The sequence below is a fragment of the Jaculus jaculus genome, chromosome 5, assembly GCF_020740685.1.
Source record: "Jaculus jaculus isolate mJacJac1 chromosome 5, mJacJac1.mat.Y.cur, whole genome shotgun sequence".
Classification (NCBI taxonomy): Eukaryota; Metazoa; Chordata; class Mammalia; order Rodentia; family Dipodidae; genus Jaculus; species Jaculus jaculus.
The window spans coordinates 59195781-59216718 of record NC_059106.1 but is presented as its reverse complement, the minus strand read 5'-3'; the positions used below and the strand labels follow the sequence as shown (position 1 = coordinate 59216718).

Here is a 20938-nt window from a genome sequence, read left to right as displayed (position 1 = left end):
AACAAACAAAAAAACAAACAGAAGTTTGGTGTGGCTACCGTACATCTGTAACCCCAGTCCACAGGGGGCAGAAACCAGAAAATTGCTGATGGACAGCAGCTCTAGGTTGAGGGAGACCTCATCTCAAGGAAAGAAATGCATCGATGAGAGAAAAGAGGACATGAATGCTCTCCTCTGGCTTCCACACACATATGCATGGGGTGTAAACATCTCCACACACACACATGCATATACCACACATACCATAACACACACATATTAAACAAACATGTGGTAACCAAACTGATGCTCTGGTCATGAGGTAAAGGTTCTTTTTATAACTGAATTCCCAAAGATAGTAATGGGGAAGGCATTACATTATGTATATATGGCAACTGCCAATAAAAATAGTTAAATGAGCATGAGTTTGAGGCCAGCCTGGGCTATAGACTATATAGTCTTAGGCTGGCCCAGAACTCACAACAATCCTATCTCTGCCTCCTGAGTACTGGGATTAAAGGCATGAACCACCATACCCATCTTATAGACATTATTGTAAGTCATATGACAGGCACAAAATGTTAAGAGACAATGAATGTATCTGGTATATAGTAAGTGCTTAATAAACACAAGAACCCTTCATAAACAAAAAACTAATGTGGGGCATGTTGGTACATGTCTTTAATCCCAGCAGAGGTAGGAGGATCTCTGTGAATTCAAGGCCAGACCGGGCTAGAGATCATCCCTACCTCAAAAAAGAAAGGGGGGGGGGCGCACTGGAAATCTAGCTTAGTCCCAAAGGACCCAGGTTTGATTTCCCCATATCCATATAAGCCAGATACACAAGGTGGTGTATGTGTCTGGAATTCTTTGGCAGTAGTTAGAGGCCCTGGCGCATCCATTCTCTCTCTCTCTTAAATAATATATATATAAAAAAAACCCTAAACCCAAAACAACCACAACAAAAGGGAGACTCTGACTGAGATATAACAGCTGAGTAACAATGGGGATGAAATAAATGTATGGACCTTGCAGCACTTGTATGTGATCCAACAAATCATAGAAAACCATTTTCATTTGTTTGTTTGTTTTTTAAATACTTTATATATTTATTTGAGAAAGAGAGAGAGAGAGAGAATGTGCACACTAGGGCCTCTACCCATTGTAAACTCCAGACACATGTGTCACCGTGTGCATCGGGCTTTATGTAGGTTCTGGGGAATTGAACCTGAGTCTTTTGGCTTTGTAGGCAAGCATCTCAACCACTAAGCCATCTCTCCAGCCCCTGTTTGTTTTCTGAATAATTTTCTTTACTTGGGACTGTAGAGATGGCTCAGTGGTCAAGGGTACTTGCTTGCCCAGGTTCGATTCTGCCATACCCACATAAAGCCAGATGCACAAAGTGGCGCATTCACCTGGAGTTCTTTTGCAGTGATGGGAAATAATGTATAGAAACATTTCCTTATATTAAACTCCACTATATGGATCTGGGAAGACAGCTTAGTGGTTAAAGGCACTTGTTTGCAAAGCCTGCCAGTCTGGGTTCAATTCCCAAGCTGCCCTGGTAAGGTGGACACAAAAAGTGGTGCAAGGGGACTGGAGAGATGGCTTAGCAGCTAAGTGCTTGCCTGGGAAGCCTAAGGACCCCTGTTCGAGGCTCAATTCCCTAGGACCCACATAAGCCAAATGTTCAAGATGGCACACAAGTCTGGAGTTCATTTGCAGTGGCTGGAGGCCCTGGTGCGCCCATTCTCTCTCTCTGCCTCTTTCTCTGTCTAGGTCACTTTCAAGTAAATAAATAAAAATAAACAAAAAAGTTTTTTTTAAGTGGTACAAGTGCTTGTATGCAGCAGTAAAAGGTCCTGGTGCCTGCATACATGCATGCGTGCACGTCACACACACACACAAATAAATAAATATTAAAAAAGAAAAAAAAAAACCCAAAACCTTAGCATAGTTCCTGGCACACACTAGGTGCTGCATAAATGTTCCCTTCCAGTTTGGTCTTATTTCTCCCTCCTTCCCTTCTACCCACCGACCTTAGTGCTCCCTGGGTTTAGGCAGGTTGGGGACTAACCACTCCTGGGCAAGCCCCACGGCTCTTGCATTCTGTCAATGGAATGACCTTCCCTCCATGCAGCTTACCCCCTGGGAGTGCAGGTACTCCACAGTCTTGCCGATCGTGTGAAGGACGAAGCTGGCCTCCCGCTCTGAGAAGAACTTCTGCCGCAGGATCTTGTCCAGCAGCTCCCCACCACGCATCAGCTCCGTGACCAGGTACACGTGTTTCCCATCATCATACACCTGCCAAAGACCTCGCCGTCAGGCCTGGACCCTCAGTTACCAGCTCCTCAGACAGGGGAGAAAGACCTGAGCCTGAGACCGGGTTCTGCTGCACTTTAGAGGCTCTTCCTGGGCCTTCACTCATTTAGGCTCCTGTCCTCCTGGATAGCAGGTGGTATACTTGTCCCCAGTGACCAAGAGAACTCAGAGAATGCCTATGTCTCAATTCTCAAAGGAAAGGCTCTTCAGGTATGGTCATACTAAAGGGACCCAGGGTCCTGGTGCTCCAGCCCCTGAACACTTTAAGGAGGACTTGAAGTTGAAAGCACGTCTCCTGAGACAAACCCTATAGCTGATTGTTTCGAGGTAGGGTCTCACTCTAGCCCAGGCTGACCTGGAACTCACACTGTAAACTCAGGCTGGCCTTGAATTCACAGCGATCTTCCTACCTCTGCCTCCTGAGTGCTGGGATTGAAAATGTGATTGAAAATGTGCACCACCATGCTCGGTTTAAACCCCACAGTTGAAAATCTCAGCACCCACTTGGTCTCAAGAACCCCCACTCACATCTTTCAGGGTGATGATGTTGGGGTGTTGCCCATACCGCAGGAGAATCTCGATCTCTTCTGAGGGATCCCGTTTGCTCTTGTCAATGACCTGAAGAAAGGGGTACATGTAGTAGCATCAGGAGACGGGCTCCAAGGACCGCCCACGCTGCAGGGCTGATGTGGGGCTGGGCTCCCAGCTTCGCACCTGTCACCACCCACAGAGCCTCAGGCTCCAAGCCTCTCACCAAACAGCTACAGGGAAACTGGCCTCTCCCCACAGCCCGGCAATCTCAAGCCAAGAAACAGTGGGAGGCTCACCTTGACGGCATATTCCATGTTGGTGGCCTTGTGGACACAGCGCTTGCATACAGAGTAGGAGCCCACGCCGATTGTCTCCTTCACTACATAGCCATCACTAAAGAGTAGGTTCTTCCCATGAAGTTGCTGTGGAAGACCAAGAAGACATGCTGATCCTGGGCTCGAATGCCAGGGGTCGCCCCCAGCACCAGGGCTTTGGCTCAGTGGATATGACACCGAGAAAAAAGTCGCGAGGCCTGGGGCATCTGTGAGACTTCGGGCAAGAGCCTGACCCTTGCTGGGTCCAAGTTCTCAATACAACGGGCATACTTACTAGCTGTCTACAGGCCAGGGCTACAGAGCTGTCTGGGTGTGAGGGAGCACTAGAATCACAGTATGCATACACGAACAGGTTTACGGTTTGAAAGCCTGGCCAGGGCTGGAGAGATGGCTTAGTGGTTAAGGTGCTTGCCTGAGAAGCCTAAGAAGTCATGTTTGAATCTCCAGGTGCCCACATAAGCCAGATGCAGTGACAGGAGCATGCAATGTTGCACAGGTGCACACACATCTGCAGTCTGTCTGCAGCGGCCAAAGGCCCTGCTGTGCCCATTCTCTCTCTCTCCCTCAAAATAAATAAAAATTAAAAAAAAAAAAAAAAACTGGGCATGGTGGCTCACACCTTTAATCCCAGCACTCAGTAGGCAGAGGTAGGAGGATCACTGTGAGTTCGAGGACACCCTGAGACTACAGAGTGAATTCCAGGTCAGCCTGGGCTAGAGCAAGACCCTACCTCAAAAAAACAAACAAACAAAACAAAACAAAACAAAAAAGAAACATAAAAGTAAATAAAATAAAATAAAAAGCCTGGGTAGACTCAAGAGGGATACAGGAGCACAAGTCATACCTTGGCTCTGCCACTTAATGTGGTTTTGGGCAAGGGACCTCCACTTCCTGGGGTATGATGTCTAAAGTTTCTGACATGTAAACTGTGAAAAATGTATATGTGGTGCTTACGGTGCTGTGTGCCAAACACTACTCTACACACTTTCTCAGATGCCACATGACCTGTGGACAACCTTGTCTGATGCCAACTGTCTTCACATCCAGTCTGGTTCAACATTATTCTGGACAAAGATGTCCCAGTTTGGATATAAAATTACAGTGACCTTACCTTTACACATACTAGCTCTAAAAATCTTCACAACTCTGTAAAGGAAGGTTCTAGCATTACCCTTGTAGTGGTTTAAATGTGTGGCCCCACAGACTCAGGCTAGAATCTTGAGTCTCCAATGGGTGGCAACCTACTGGGGAAGAGGTATGTCACTGGGAGTGATCTTGAGTCCCACCCTAAGGTGTGTGGAGAGCATTTTGGAGCTCTGGCTGTTTGATGGTGTCTCTCTGTTAGGAAGTCAGCTTCTATCACTGATGGGGTTCCCCTGGAATTTATAAGCCTGAAATAAACCCTTGCTTCCCATAAGCAGCTTCTGGTGGGATTTTTTTTTTTTCCTCCCCGAGGTAGGGTCTCACTAGTTCAGGCAGACCTGGAATTCACTCTTTAGTCTCAGGGTGGCCTTGAACTCATGGCGATCCTCATACCTCTGCCTCCCAAGTGCTGGGATTAAAGGTGTGCACTACCACGCCTAGCTCTGGTCGAGTATTTGTCCAGCAATGCGAGGCTGACTGCAACAACCGTGTTTGCAGATGAGGACACTCGGGCACTAGGAAGGAGTCTCCTTCAAAGTCTCATTGTCTTACGAGCTCCCCGCTCCATTCCCTGAGCAATCTCTAGCATTTACTAGAACTCTAGCTCTAGGCCAGGAAATTCATGTCTGTATTTTCATCAAATCATCAGGGCCATCGTGTGAGGCAGACATTCTCTTCCCAGCTGTGCACATGGGGAAGTGGGTTCCAGAGCTCTAAGGCTGAAGGCATGAGGCAGGCTGGTCCATCTCCAGAGCCTGTGCTCGCAGCCGTTCTGCCTTGTGACATGTGCACGGCTGAGAAGAAATCCTGCCTCCCTCACCTGTACCACCGAGTGCAGCGGGGCCTGAGTGGCCCGAGGTTTGCCATCGTCCTCCATCAGACCAGTGGCCACGAAGCTGAAGCCACGGAACAGCTGGTGGGCACCAGCGCTTGGGGGGACACCTGGAGAATCTGTGGGGATAGGAAAGGAATGTGAGAGTCTGAGGAGGTACCCCTGACCTCCAAGACAGCGCAGCAAAGGGAGACTATGGGGATCCTGGCCTGCCTCAGCTGGTGGCCATAATGGGAGCTTGTATAAGGCCATCATCCCAGGCCCTACTCAGCCTACTTGTTCACATGGGTAGCGCAGGGGTAGAGTACTAGCCTAGTATGCACGATGACCAGGTTTGATTCCCACCACTGCTAAATAAGTAAAATAAAGTTGGGCATAATAGTTCCTGCCTGTATTAAGAAGGCTGAGACAAGGGCTGGAGAAATGGCTTAGCAGTTAAGGTACATGCCTGCAAAGCCTAAGAACCCAGGTTCGATTCTCCAGGTCCCACATAAGCCAGATGCACGTGGTGACGCATGTGTCTGGAGTTCCTCTGCAGTGGCTGGAGGCCCTGGCTTGCCCATTCTCTGTCTCTCTCTCCCTGTGTTTCTGACTTGAAAATATATATATATATATAATGAAATCTTAAAAAAAAAAAAGGGCTGGGCATGGTGGCACACATCTTTAATCCTAGCACTTGGGAGGCAGAGGTAGGAGGATCACTGTGAGCTCGAGGCCACTCTGAGACTACATAATGAATTCCAGGCCAGCCTGGACTAGAGTGAAACCCTACTTCAAAAAAATCAAAACCCAAACCCAAATAAACAAACAAAGAAAGAGGACTGGAGAGATGGCTTCGTGATTAAGGTGCTGGCTGGCAAAGCTAAAGGACCCAAGCCTGACTCCCCAGTAGCCACATAAAGCCAAATGCACAAGGTGGAACATGCATCTGGAGTTCATTTGCAATGGCTAGAGGCCCTAGTGTGCCCATTCTCACTCTCTCTCTCTACCTGTCTCTTTCAAATAAATACAAAAATAACTAGGGCTTAAAACACCACATAAATAAATAATAAACAAGTGCTTAGTCAAGCCTAGTATTATCACACAGGAATGCAGGATTCCCACATCTGGTCTGCAGTCCACCCAGGTCAGGCTTAGGACACCTTCTTCCTGGCCTCCCTGCCTCAGGCTCAACCCCTCAGGTCCATCTCTGCACAGCAGCCAGAGGGACAGTTCCAACCATAAATCTGCTAGCTACCTGCGCCTTGCACGTGGCACAAGACATCCCAGCTCCTTAGTATGGCAAATGAGGTCTGTGTGGTCTTAGCCTCCTCTCTCCCCATTACGTAGTGCAGCCCAACTGGCCCTCCCGATTCTTAAAGGGGTCTCTGAGCACTGCACAGGCTGTTTCCTCTGCCTAGCTAGCCCACTCCCGGTCCATCATTCGAGGCTGAGCACACACATGCTCTCCCTCTGGGGAGCCCTGCCTGGCACTGGTCTTCTGGCTCCTCGCCCCTAACAAAGCTCTCTCCCAGTGAGTGGCATGAGCTACGTCTTGTTTGCCACCATTCCCTCTAGGGATTACACATAGCAAGGACCTGGTTAGTACAGGCAAACAAATCGCAAGAGACAGGCTGCTCAGAGACGTGCTGGGCCCCCTGTCATCAACAGTCTGCAAGCTACACACAGAATCCCCCTCTGTGCCCCAACGCGGCCCCCTGGAAGGCATCTCGGAACTCACATCCCATGCTCCACCCACTGGCAATATCTGGCCAGAAGGTCAGGGCTTGCAAACTCCCTATCCCTGAGAATCAGCCGGCCTTGGCTGTGTCCATGTTCTAGGACAACCGAAAGCCAAGGCCAATCCCCATGTCCGCCTGAGCTGTGGGCACTGTCACTTCTGCCACACTGCCTCCACCACAGGTGTGCCAGGTCAGATTCTTTGTCCCCGGCGTGAACAGAGACCTGATGTGTTTATAGTCTTCCCAGTGGGCTGGAAGATGCCTGAGGCAGGGGTCTTGACTTTCCTAAACCACCCACATACCTCACACCCTCACCCAGACACAAAGAGGCCTACAGAGATCGGGCCCGGCAGTCAGGTGGCATGAGACAGGGGCAGAGTCAGAGTCCCATGGAACCAGACATCCACCACCTGTCTGCCTACACACCCACACCTGCCAGAGTCCCTGATCACCTCTGCACCTCAGGGTACCCTCTGCTCCCACAGGCTCAGCTCCAGAAAAACCAGGCCAAGGACGTACCCCTGGGCGTGCGCGATGTGAATTCAGTGTCAAAGTAGAAGGTGTCATCAGGCTGGGCCACGGCTGGCTTAAAGGGTGGCTTGATCTCACGACGGTAAAGCTTCTGCCAGTTGGGATGGATATTTTTGGTCACCATGGTGACCACACTGCTGGCCAGCAGCCCCACCACAAGGAACACAGGCCATGTTGCCCAGCAGACAACAGCAAGACTGCTGCTGCCTTGGGAAGCCGGCTCTGCCTGCAGGGACTGCCATCCTCCTCCCGGGGCATACCGAGGGCCAGTATCACCCCATGATTCCCACATCTAAGGTCATGATCGAGAGAGGACCCCTTCTCCCCACCCTTCCCATGGCTATTCCACAGCCCGGGCATGGATGGGCACACTCACATTCCAGTCAATGGTGGAGTAGAAGACATGTCTCTTGATCTCCTCTGCCCCGTCAGGGCCAGAGCCTGAAAGAAGCCAGATGAACGGCCTGCCCTTGGTCAGACACCCACCCACCCACCAGGCAGCTGCATGGTGCACGGGAGCAACTGCTGGACCAGGGCGCACGGTGGGTTCACCGTGTCCTGGATCTAGCCAGCCATCACTCAAAGCCTGTCACCCACTCAACAGTTCCACTTTCTGGGGCTGCTGCTGAGCAAGCCTCTGCATAGCGAGGCAAAGCAGAAGGCCCAGAGAAGGTATGCAACTTATGAAGGCCAATCAGGACAGAAGCTAGACTTGTTCTGGGATCTCAAGAGGGTCCTGACCTCCTAACACAGGCTCCCTCTCCTCTGCTACTGCCATTTTCAATCCTGAGACAAGCCCTGGTTCCATTCAACCCAGGGACCTGGACTTGACCTTACAAGCTGGCAGGGGTTCAGGCGAAGCTAGCAGCTGAGAAAATCAGCCCATATTGCACATGTGCCATAGGCCAGGCCCATCCACAGACCCTCCCCACTCAACAGAGCCCCGTGAGCTCACCCGGGATCATTACCTCCATGGACACGGGCGCCCGGGGCCCAGACGGATGAGGTCACCTGCCCAGATCATGTACCTTATAAATGGTACTCATTCACTCAACAAATATTTACAGACTGGCTGCTGGGTGCCAGGCAGTGGGGACTGGCACAGCCAGGACTGAGACCTGAGCCTCCCTCACTCCTGAGCTCATGTGCCATCTCTTAAGCCAGCAACCTTGGCGGAGAAGCTATGTGGGGGCCTCTGTCCTTGTCCCCGAGGGAGTAAGGATGACTCAGTTCCTGCTTTCCCCTACACACAGGTCACCCCCCCCAACATCCCACAGAACCAGAAACCAGAGTGGCCAGTGGCATTGTCTGCCCACACAAAGGACAACAGCCCTTTTCAGCCCCAGATGTGACCCTGTGGCCTAGGCAGCAGCTGTACCCCATTCCCCTTCGCCACAGCCCCTCCCCTGAACTGGGGCTGCTTACCAAGCCGGTTGGCAGGATTCCTCTTGAACAAGGCCCGCAGAAGGCTCTGGGCTTCTGTGCTCAGAAACTGGGGCATGCCTAGCTTTGCCCTGGAAAAGCCCCCAGGTCTCATCAGGGCTGGGCCCCACCCCAGAAGCCTGAGTGTTCCACCCCCACTCTGTCCAGGTCTCTTTCCCAGTTCAGTTCAGAAAAGTCAGCCACTAACTTACCTCCCAGACTATAACAGATCCCTCCCATAAGCCCAAGTGGGTAAAGAGGGGCTGACAAGCCAGGCATGGTAGTGCACCCCTTTGATTGCAGCACTCGGGTGGCAGAGGCATTAGGATTGCCATGAGTTGGAGGCTACCCTGAGACTACATAGTGAATTCCATGTCAGCATGGGCTGGAGTGAAACCCTACAACTTTCTAGTCCCCAAAGTGGGGTAGGGATGTACAAGCCACGGAATGTCAAGGCAAGGCTGGTACTTACTTCAAAATCAAGGTCATGGTCTCCTTCCGGTCCTTCCCCTGGAAGGGCAGGGAGCCTGTCAGCATCTCGAACTGTAGAGGACAAAGGGCCATTCAGGTTTGATCTCCATCCTTGTCTCCCACACCCGTGCCTCCCACCCAGCGCACCCTGGTGCAATCCCAGGATTCTCTCAGAAGCCCCCTGGAGTATGGACTATCTGCCCTTTCTCCTTCTGCCAATCCATATTCTAGAAGTAGCACTAGGGCTTGAAGTCTAAGTAAGGTACTGAGGTTGGGGTACCCCAAGTGAGGTCAAACCCAGAGTCCTTTCAAGGAAGGAAACTAATCGCATGCAGGGTGAGGTGAACATGGCTGTAAGAAAACAATGGGAGGTCCTAGGAGACAGCTGGGTCCCAAGGCTGGAGTTGGATCCCTTACTCTTGCTTTTTTTTAGCCTTGAACTCATGGCTCCCAAGTGCTGGGATTAAAGGCGTGCGCCACCATGCCTGACAACTCTTTTTTTTTTTTATTTGTTTGGGGGAATTTCAAGGTAGGGTCTCACTCTGGCCCAGGCTGACCTGAAAGTAACTATGCAGTCTCAGGATGGCCTCGAACTCAAGGTGATCTACTTTCTGCCTCCCGAGTGCTGGGATTAAAGGCGCGCGCCACCACGCCCGGCCCATTCTTGCTTTTTTTTTTTTTTTTAATATTTTTTTTGTTTATTATTTATTTATTTATTTGAGAGCAACAGACACAGAGAGAAAGACAGATAGAGGGAGAGAGAGAGAATGGGCGCGCCAGGGCTTCCAGACTCTGCAAACGAACTCCAGACGCGTGCGCCCCCTTGTGCATCTGGCTAACGTGGGACCTGGGGAACCGAGCCTCGAACCGGGGTCCATAGGCTTCATAGGCGAGCGCTTAACCGCTAAGCCATCTCTCCAGCCCCACTCTTGCTTTTTGATGACACTCACCATCAGCACCCCATAGGACCACCAATCCGCACTGTGGGTATGGCCCTGTCGGTTGACCACCTCGGGGGCCATGTACTCCACTGTACCGCAGAAAGAGTAGGCCTTCTTCTCATGGTCGATGGCCTCTTTGCTTAGGCCAAAGTCTGCAGCAAGAAGGGCAGAGAAGTCATCTTTAAGGCCCTGGCCCGCCCCCGCCACCACCCTCTGCACGCTCAACTCCCTGCCCAGAAGGAGGGTATCACTTCCATGACATGCAGGAGGAAACTGAGGCCCAGAGGGGTTAGGTGACTTGCCCAAGGTTAGTTACAGTGGGGAGCTGAGATTCCACACTGGGGGTGTTCTAAGCCTAGGGTTTGACCCCTTCTGAGTAATTGGCACCATCTCTCAGGAAGGATGAACCCCCAGCCCTCCACTCACCAGTGAGTTTGATGTGGCCCTCCTCGTCCAGAAGGATGCTGTAACACAGACACGGGAGTCAGAACTCTCAGCAGTGGGCACTGTCTGGGTTCTGGTGACACCACGGGGTGGAGGTAACACTGAGCCCCAGGGGAGCCGCTCATTCCAGATCTTGCTGATGCATATGTAGTGGAACAGGGCCTGGCAGGCATGTGCCTACCTCTTCAGTTAATCCTTGTAACAGTGTGAGGTAGCAGGTTCTGTTAGGGTCCATTTTACCATTGGGGAAACTATAAGAAAGTTAAATAAGCCAGGCGTGGTGGCACACACCTTTAATCCCAGCACTCGGGAGGCAGAGGTAGAGGGTCACCTTGAGTTCAAGGCCATTCTGAGACTACAGAGTAATTGCCAGGTCAGCCTGGGCTACAGCGAGACCCTACCTTAAAAAACAAAACAACAGGGCTGGAGGAATGACTTAGCAGTTAAGTGCTTGCCTGTGAAGCCTAAGGACCCTGGTTCAAGGCTCAATTCCCCAGGACCCATGTTACCCAGATGCACAAGGGGGCACATGCGTCTGGAGTTCATTTGTAGTGGCTGGAGGCCCTGGCGTGCCCTCTCTCTCTCTCTCTCTCTCTCTCTCTCTGCCTCTTTCTCTCTCTGTTGCTCTCAAATAAATAAAAATAAACAAAAAAAAAAAATTAAAAAAAACAACAAAAAAAGAAGAAAGTAAGTTAAATGACTGCTTATAGTTAAGAGAGCTAGTAGGTGCTGGATGGAGACAGGATTTGAAATCCAGGGGAATGCACTCTCTCTCTCTCTCTTTTTTGGTTGTTCAAGGTATGGTCTCACTGTAGCCTAGGCTGACCTCAAGTTCACTGTGTGGTCTCAGGGTGGCCTCGAACTCACGGTGATCCTTCTACCTCTGCCTCCTGAGTGCTGGGATTAAAGGCATGCGCTACCACACCTGGCTTTTTTTTTTATTCCCAACATAGGGTCTCACTCTAGTCCAGGTAGACATGGAATTCACTATATGTAGTCTCAGGGTGGCCTTGGATTCACAGTGATCCTCCTACCTCTGCCTCCCAAGTGCTGGGATTAAAGGTGTGCATCACTACGTCCAGCTTCTCTTTTTGAATGTATGGCACTTGCTATGTTGTGCTAGCTCTGAGCTCCTGGGCTCAGCCTCCTCGGTAGTTTGGACTATAGGTATGTGCCATGAGTCCCAGCATGAGATGTGCCTAACTCTAACACCACAGTCTATTCTATTCCCTCACCGCCATGTCCCTGGCTCTCAAGTTACCACCAGATATGAAGGAAAACTTCAGGAGGAGCACATCAAGGTACGATCTTTGATGGTAGCATTTCACACGTCACACTCGATTAGGACGAAAAGCAGGCAATGCTTTCTGGAGCCCTCTGGTCATGGCAGTACCCAATCACCTGTGGCAAGCTTGATGCTACTCTCTAGCCCTGCTCCACCAACCCATCCTTCGGAGAGCCCCAGACAGGGGGACGTTCCCATTTTCTACAGGAGGACCGGGGGCAGGCAGGGGCTTCACTTACTTTTCCGGCTTGAGGTCTCTGTAAATGATGCCCAGGCTGTGCAGGTGGTCCAGGCCCAGAGCCAGCTCAGCCAGGTAAAACTTCACATCCTCCTCTGTAAACATAACCTGCAATGGAGTTGGGGGACTTTGGCTGGTACCGTCTTTTCCCTGTGAGCTGGGCCACGGGGCAGTCAGCAAGCTCTTGGTCTTGAGGATTCGTCCTGGGGAGCTGCTCTAATGCCACATGCCACTCTCTTTCCAAAGGAGGTGGAAGTACAGCCCGCATACAAGGTACTCAACGGGCCGCTGTTTGAAAACAGCAGAGGGCTATAAACAGCCCAAGTGGCCGAGAGTAGAAAACTGGGATAAACTGCCTCTTTCAGACATAATGGAGGGCTCAGCAGCCATACGCTAGAACAAGAAGTTTCTCCATGTTCCGACAGGGCATCATCTCCAAGATAACACCGTCTTGAAAAGGGCAAGGTAGCCAACAGAGTACACAGAATGGTGCCTGTTACGTGAGGAAGCGGGGGCAGGGACTCAGAACATGTACCAGAATTGTTTGCACAGGGAACATGGGAAGAGTAAACAAGAAACCAACAAAAATGTTTACCTATGGGGAGTGGAGGGGGCTGAGGTGGAAAGACTTCACGGTGAGTATTTTTCTTTTGATCGTGTAAATGTATTACCTATTCAAACATTAAAATCACATTTTAAAAATAGGGAGCTTGGTTCTTTTCCTTTGGCGCATGTGTGAGCGGGTGTGGGCATGTGTACTATGTGTGGTGTGATGTGAATAGCGCATGCTGGTGGGTAGGTGCACACACCCGTGCACACACATGCAGGGGCCAGAGGAGAGCATTAGGTATTCTCTTCAATCATTCTTCTGTTTCCTTGAAACAGAGTCTCTCACTGAAAATGGAGTCCCTGTTTTGAGTCAGACTGATTGCCCGGTAAGCTCGGGTGATTCTCCAGTCTCCATGGCCACAGGACTGGTGATACAGACATGCATGACCATGTCAGCTTTTTCTTGTCCTATTTTATCTTTCCTTTGAGGCAGGCTCTTATTAAATTGTTCAAGCTTGCCTTAAACTTGCTGTGTAGCCCAGGCAGGCCTTAAATTTGGAATCTTCCTGCCTCAGCTTCCCAAATGGCTAAGATTACAGACCTGTACCACTGTGCTAGCCAAAACTGATTTTCTTTAAAGGTGAATTAGCCGGGCGTGGTGGAGCATGACTCTAATCCCAGCACTCGGGAGGCAGAGGTAGGAGGATTGCTGTGGGTTCAAGGCCACCCTGAGACTACATAGTGAATTCCAGGTCAGCCTGCAGCCTGGACTAGAGTGAAACCCTACCTTGAAACCAAAAAAGAACGATGGTTTTCTGAAAAGCTGTGAAAGTAATATAGAGGAATATAGTTTCATTAGTTTAGCAAAAACAACTTATTTAGCCAGGCATGGTGACGTACGCCTTTAATCCCAGCACTTGGGAGGCAGAGGTAGAAGGATCGCCATGAGTTTGAGGCCACCCTGAGACTAGAGTGAGTTCCAGGTCAGCCTGAGCTAGAGTGAAACCCTACCTTGGGAGGAAAAAAAAAAAAAAGTTTAATTAATAGTCCACTTTTGCCGGGCATGGTGGCACATGCCTTTAATCTCAGCACTCTGGAGTCACACCAGGACATCCAGCCACTGCAGATGAACTCCAGATGCATGTGCTACCTTGTGCATCTGTCTTAGATGGGTCATGGGAAATGAAACCAGAGTCTTTTAGCTTTGCAGGCAAAAGCCTTAACCTCTAAGCCATCTCTAAGCCTCCAGATTCTTTATATAAATTCAAATCCTTTTTCATTTTCATCTTTTGTTTTTTGAGGCACAGTCTCATTCAAGCCCAGACTGACCTGGAACTCACCCTGTAGAGCAGAATAGTCTTGAACTCACAGTAATCCCCTTAAAGGCATGCAACAGCACACCCAGCCTCAAATCCTTTTGGGTGAAATGTGGGACAAAAGCCCAAAGTCTCTTGTTTTTCTAGGTGTGGAGCTTCCTCCCTTTGCTCAGGCCCCGACCAGCATGGCCCTGGCACTCTCTCTGGAAGTGGAGAGTTGAGAGGTATCCTTGGCATCCTGAAACCAGGGTGGCATCTGATCCAAACCCTATTCATCCTCAGCCCATCTTGAGGGAAACTCTGAGGCTCTGCCAAGGAGGCTTCTGCCCCAAGACAGGTGATATTTCCTGGGTCAGGTGCTGCTAAGCAGGTCTGGGCAATTATAGGCCCAGACCACACCATATTCTTTTAAATTTTTTTAGATTTATTTTTATTTCTTTATTTATTATAGACAGATGAGTAGGGGGAAAGAGAGTATGTGAGAATGGGCGTGCCAGGGCCTCTAGCCACTGCAAACCAACTCTAGGCGCATGTGCATCTGGAGAATAGAACCTGGGTCCTTGGGCTTCACAGGCATGTACCTTAACCGCTAAGCCATCTCTCCAGCCCTTAAATTTTATTTTTATTTACTTGAGAGAGAGAGAGAGAGAGAGAGAGACTGAGAAAATATGAATGGGCATGCCAGGGCCTTGTGCCATTGCAAACAAACTCCAGATGCATGCACCACTTCTTGTGTCTGGCTTTACATGGGTACTGAGGAATAGAACCCAGGTCATTAGTCTTTGCAGGCAAATGCCTTGACCACTGAGCCATCTCTCCAGCCCCACATCATGTTTTTTACAATGTCTTGGGGATGGGAGTCCCCATCATGTTCCCAGCTCCTCCCTGGGAACCCCTGGCAATGGGACATCAGCTCACCTCCTTTGACAGTCGTGTGAAGAGGTCACCACCTCGCAGGAAGTCCAGAATAAGGTAGAGCTTGCCTTCGGTCTGGAAGGCTAGGAGAAGACAAAGGCCAAGGAGGAATTGGCTAGGCTTGTAATCTACCCCTCTAGCCCTGCCTCCTTGGCCTGCCATGAAGGAGATGTGGCAAGGCACAGGGAATCCAGCAGACCGCAGGGAAGGGTGGGATACGGGCAGGGTCTTTGTTCTCACCATAATGCAGCTTCACCACAAACGGGTGGTTCACATCAGCCAGGATGTCCCTCTCCATCTTGGTCCGAACACGGTCACGCACTGGCCAGAGGAAGAAAGGAAATCACTAAGAGTCTTCACATCCAACATTGCCACTCTTAGCCCAAGAGAGTCACCAAGGTTCCCTCACCTGGGGCTAAGGGGACTCTCAGTTTCCTCCTTCCTCTCTGGACTACACTGGCTCCTTGGCCTCCTCTCTGCACCTACTCCTCATGGAAAAGTCCAGAGCATAGGCTTAAGGCCCTGTCTTGTCTTTCCAGCGTTGTTTCCTACTATGTTCCATCGAGGGCCAACTGAGCAACTCGTGACCCAGCGTTTCCTGTTTTCTGAGATCCCAACACTTTGATTCTATGCCTCCCCAGCACGCCTTTACAAGCCCCCTTTAACTATCTAACATAAAAAAAAAAAAAATCCCACTCGGGAGGCACAGGTAGAAGGATTGCCGTGAGTTTGAGGCCACCCTGAGAATACAGAGTTAATTCCAGGTCAGCCTGAGTTAGAGTGAGACCCTACCTGAAAAACAAACAAACAAACAAAAACCCAAACAAACAAACAAAAAATCCCAAGTTTGGCCAGGTCTACTGGTACATGCCTTTAATCGAAACACTTGGGAGACTGAGGTGGGAGGATCACTTTGAGTTCAAGGCCAGCCTGGAGCTACAGCATTCCAGGCTTGAGTGAGACCCTACCTCAAAAACAAACAAACAAAATCCTGAGCCAGGGGTAGTGGCACATGTCTTTAATCCCAGCATGTGGGAGGCAGAGGTAGGAGGATCAATGTGGGTTCAAGGCCACTTTGAGACTACAAAGTGAATTCTAGGTCAGCAGCCTGGGTTAAAGCAAGACCCTACTTTAAAAAAAAAAACAAAAAACCCAAGTTTTAGTCTGTAACGTCTAGACAGGCAAATTTCCTGGGACTAAAATTGTGATTCATGAGTCTAAGGTGAGCATCACTCACATTCTCCTACCCATTCATTCATTCATTCATTCATTTAATTTTGAGAAAGGGTAAGTAGTCTAGGCTAGCCTCAAACTATGTACTTAAGGCTAGTCTTGAACTCGGGATACCGCTGCGTCAATCTCTTAAATGCTAGGATTATAATCACATATCACATGCTTTTTTTCTTTTTTTTTTTTTTTTGAGGTAGGGTTTCACTGTAGTCCAGGCTGACCTGGAATTCACTGTGTAGTCTCAGGTTGGCCTCGAACTCATGGTGATCATCCTACCTCTGCCTCCCGAGTGCTGGGATTAAAGGCATGTGCCACCATGCCTAGCATCACATGCTTTTTTCTGTAAAGAGCAAAAGTTGCTGTGTAATTATGACCACCATCAGGCTTTTGGCTGTCCAGGAAGCATAGTTACCCTCACAGGTTAAGTTGGACCTTCTGGGCTCCCATAGTGCTTATATTACCCTGTCAGAGCACTTCTGGGTCTGTTTTGATTCTTGTATTTCCCACACTAGATGTGGCAGGGACCATGCTGCATTTAACCATTCCAGCCAGTTTCAAGTACACCTCACATTTCCAGCCACCTCAGGCACGTGGGTCCTCCTCCCAGGGTGCCCCTCCTCTACCATCTTGGGTCTGGAGAACGCCTAACGCATCTCTCAAGGCACAATCCCCACATCTATTCCTCAGGTGTCCCCGAGCTCTTCAGATGCCTTCTGTGAGGCCGCACTCCACTCACGAACATTCAAGCACAAAGGCCTAGAACTGTTGCACCCCACTACCAGGCTGTAATGAAACTCCTGCCCAGCCTGTACGCTCCTCACAGCAGAGACCCTATCTTTTTATCTTTCTGCTGTGGTTTCCACCTGGGAAGATGATCCCTCCCATCAGGGTACACTAAATTTATTATCACCTAGCAACAGCCCTTCGGGGTCTAAGGACCCATTAGTCCTTAAAGCTAGCCCCTTCTTTTCCCCTAATCACACACCTAGCCAGGGTTTAGCTTGGGCTCCACCTGGACATGGCCATGTTGGCTCCCATGCCAGTCAGTAGCAACATCTGACCCAAAGCCCACAACCAACCAAAAAGTCATGATGGACTTGATTTTGGCTTGGGGTGCCCTTCTGAACCCCTCTGGCACCCAGCGCTGTGGGCCTGCGCTTACTCATCCTCTCCTATAGCTTATTGGCCCAGCTGAACCCCTAGAGTCCCTGGTCTCTTTTCTCACATCCTTCTATACCCTAAGCCTGGGGCCAGAGAGGTCTCCTCTGGACACTCCCAGCACCATGAAACAACTGTGTTGACACAACACCTCTAGCTTAACTTTTAAGGGTCTTCCATCCCACCACAAGAACACTAGTTTACCCTTCTACCTCCTTCCGACATTGACCTTAGCCACTCACTGCTCCCTGGTTTGGGAAGAAGAGGATGAGGAGGTAAGGCTAGCTGGGAGTGGGTCTGCCCTTCACCTCCAAGCTCCGCGCTCCTGAAGATGGAGCCATCTGCCTCCTTAGCTTCTCCCTCAGTTGCGGGCCAAGCCTGAGTGCTGCCCAGGTTAGCCCCTCACTCACCTTTCAACGTCGCCTTCTTGAGCACTTTCATGGCATACAAGTGCCCGCTGTCAGGCCGGGTGACCTTGCGCACCAGAAAGACCTGAGAAGGCAGAGGAAAAGGGAGAAACTAAGCCAACTGTCTCCCATCTAGCTCCCCCAAACCCCAAATTGACTTTTTGCTCTCCCTGGGTACCAAGGTGATATCTCACACCCTGGGCCCTGAGGTAACCCCCCACTTCTGACATGACCTGTGCTGCCCTTCCAGCCAGGGGTTCATGACTTACTTTGCCAAAGGATCCCTGACCCAGAACTTTGAGGAGCTCAAACTGGGAAGGATCAGCCTTCTCGGAGCCAGCCTTGACATGGTGTGTGATGGAGATCTCCTTGAGGATGCCCTCATCCTGATGGAGACAGAGCTGGTGAGCCAGGGTCCCTGCCAGGGCAACACGGCGTGTGGCCCACCCAAGCCATCCACCAGACTAAAGCAGACCTGATGACTACTCCCTCAGTGGGGCAGCTTCCGGGCTCATGGGTACCAACAGAGTCTCAAAAGCCCAACAACCAGGATGCTGGTTCAGGTGAGGCCTACTCCTGTGATACTGTGTTCTGGCCTGATCAGGACCAACGGAAGGCCCAGGGTGAGCTGCCCAAGGCTTGGATGAGATGCAGGGTCCTGTCCCAGGCATTAGGCTCCCCTTCCCCTACTGTTCTGGTTCTGCCTAATAGGAAGTAGGACTGGTGTTCATAATCGGGAGGTAGAGCTGGACATTGCTTGCTGGTCGGGATGAGATGAGAGGATCTCTCTGGCTCTATGAACATGGCTGAGGAAAACAAAGACCCAAGAGTCACCCAGACAACCCCTTTCAGGCCCCTAAGTGCCAGTATGGGGGCAAGTGAGAATTAAGGCCAGAGACTCCATGCCCCACCTACCAAACTTTCCTTGACCAGCCCCTAGAAACCTTCCTTTGTCATTCCTTCATGTTCGATGACCTCCCTTCTCTCCTCCAACCTGTCAGTCCAGCCCTAAATCCCTGAGGTGCCTCTTACTTCCCCAGGAAGCAAGTCTGGGTCCAGTTACCGAGCAGGGCCAGATGAGCCCAAACCAGCTTAGGCCAGACTGACTGCCAAGGCACCTGTTCTGAGGGCCACTGCCAGGACAGGACCAGACATCCGGGCACACTCACCGAGTCCTGCTGGGGGCCGGCGCCATGGCCAGGGGCAGGCAGAGTAGCCTGGCTGATCCTGGGCCGCTGCTTCCTGGGTAGCCAGGGGAACAGGGCCCAGAGCCGCAGACGGGGCAGCTTGGGGTCCTGTTCCATCCGCCCAGCTGGGCCACAGCACCATGGCAAGGGTAGGCAGCGGCGGCCAGGGCTGCTGCGGAGGTGGCCAGGCCCAAGGCGGATGTGCAGGGTGAGGGTGCGGGGCTGGGCCTAGCCCAGGACAGCCAATCACTCAGGGCCTGTGGTTTCCCCAGCTCCAGGCCTCCACCCTCAGCCCACTGCCTTCTTCTTCCCCCCGTGTCTGAGGGCTGCCCTCTGGCCTTCCCCCTCTCCTCTCTGTGGGTCTACAAGGGAAAGCCCCATGCCAACCCTGCTGAGTAGGTAGGTACCCAAGAGGCAGAGAGAGATGCCTAGAATGTGGTAGCAGATAAAGAGAGACACTCAACAGGCACAGGCAGGCATGAACAGGTGGAGACAGATAAAGACAGGCATCCAACAGGCAAGGACAGGAAGGCACACATACACATACACACGCACCCAACAGGCAGAGATGCACAGTTTAAGGACACATTTCTGACAAGCAAACATGGATGGGGACCAGTTCCCAACAGGCAGAGGCAAAGGGAATATGGACCCAACACAGACATGGACAGGGACCTGTACTTTAAAGGCAGAGACAGATGTAGTGCATACCCACTGGGTAGCGGTGACTCATGTCTAACGGAGCTAGAGGCTCATAACTAACATGCAGAGACCAAAATGGACCCAGATGGGTGTGGCAGCGCATGCCTTTAGTCCCAGCACTGGGGAGGCAGAGATAGGAGAATTGCTGTGAGTTCGAGGTCACCCTGAGACTACACAGTGAATTCGAAGGTCAGCCTGGGCTAGGGTGTGATTCTACCTTGAACAAAAAGAAAGGGGTTAGGGTTAGGTAGAGGAGAGGGACTGGGGAAATGGTTTAGCGGTTATGGCATTGGCCTGTGAAGCCTAAGGACCCGGGTTCAATTCCCCAGGACCCATGTAAGCCATATGCATAAGAGGTCATACATGTCTGGAGTTTGTATGTACTGGCTAGAGGCCCTGGTATGCCCACTCTTTCTTTCTCTCTGTCTCTTTCCTCTCATAAATAAATAATTTTTTTAAAAAAGGGGAGGAGGCTGGACAGATGGCTTAGAGGTTAAAGTGCTTGCCTGTGAAGGCTAAAGACCCAGGTTCAATTCCCCAGTACCCACATAAGCCAGATACTCAAGGTGGTCCACATGTCCAGAATTTATTTTCAGTGGCTAGAGGCCTGGTTGTACCCATTCTCTATCTGCCTCTTTCTCTAGTAAATAAATTAAATTTTAAAAAACTAGACCCAAATCTAATATGTACAGACGGAAGGGACAACTCAACATGGAACATGTGCCCATCCAACCACTGAAGACAGGCACCTAGCTTATACAGCAGAGAGAGCCTGGAACCCAACAGCAGAGACAGGCAGGGTGGGTGAGGCCTGCACAGAGTCGTGGGTATCCAGGCAGACCCAGCCAGGCATGCAGCAAGGCAAGGACCCCCCAGGAGGGGGAGGAAGGCCGAGTTATGGGTTCTTGCTGCTGTGCGTGGAGTGGGAAGACACAGAGCCCCAGGTGCTCGGCCACAGCACCACAGTGTCTCCCTGACTTCCCGGGGGCCCCACCCAGCAAGGCAGAGGCGGAGAGAGCCATCTCCTGAATGCACTCTGATCCAAGTTTCCCCAAAGCTGCAAACCCCCTTTGGGGAACAGGAAACTGAGCTCCACGGGTAGCAACACCCAAGTTTGGAGCAAACCAATGGCAGATCTGACCTGAGCCAAGTCCCTCCTCTGGGCCATGCCTGACTGGGGTCAGCAGCCTCAAATGCCAGGAAAGGGTGGGCAGGTAAGTCAGCCAGAGTCGCTTCCTGCCAACCCAAACCTGTCCTCTCTTTCAGTCTTAAAGCCAGT

General features: G+C 50.9%; 1 protein-coding gene across 3 annotated transcripts in view; it reads right to left on the bottom strand.

The window, feature by feature from the left end:
- Positions 1-20938, bottom strand: part of Rps6ka1 (ribosomal protein S6 kinase A1) — a 46406-nt gene that overhangs the window by 9716 nt on the left and 15752 nt on the right. For all 3 annotated transcript variants that reach the window (XM_045150684.1, XM_004671210.3, XM_012951872.2), the window contains 15 exons: positions 18040-18156; positions 17774-17855; positions 15216-15296; positions 14979-15058; positions 12197-12303; positions 10655-10692; positions 10238-10380; positions 9289-9359; positions 8820-8908; positions 7771-7835; positions 7383-7485; positions 5131-5261; positions 3129-3254; positions 2830-2919; positions 2125-2283 (listed from right to left, as the gene is read on the bottom strand). In XM_045150684.1, the coding sequence (XP_045006619.1) occupies positions 2125-2283; positions 2830-2919; positions 3129-3254; positions 5131-5261; positions 7383-7485; positions 7771-7835; positions 8820-8908; positions 9289-9359; positions 10238-10380; positions 10655-10692; positions 12197-12303; positions 14979-15058; positions 15216-15296; positions 17774-17804 (1314 nt within the window). In that variant the 5' untranslated portion in view covers positions 17805-17855; positions 18040-18156. The remainder of the gene's footprint in view (positions 1-2124; positions 2284-2829; positions 2920-3128; positions 3255-5130; positions 5262-7382; positions 7486-7770; positions 7836-8819; positions 8909-9288; positions 9360-10237; positions 10381-10654; positions 10693-12196; positions 12304-14978; positions 15059-15215; positions 15297-17773; positions 17856-18039; positions 18157-20938) is intronic.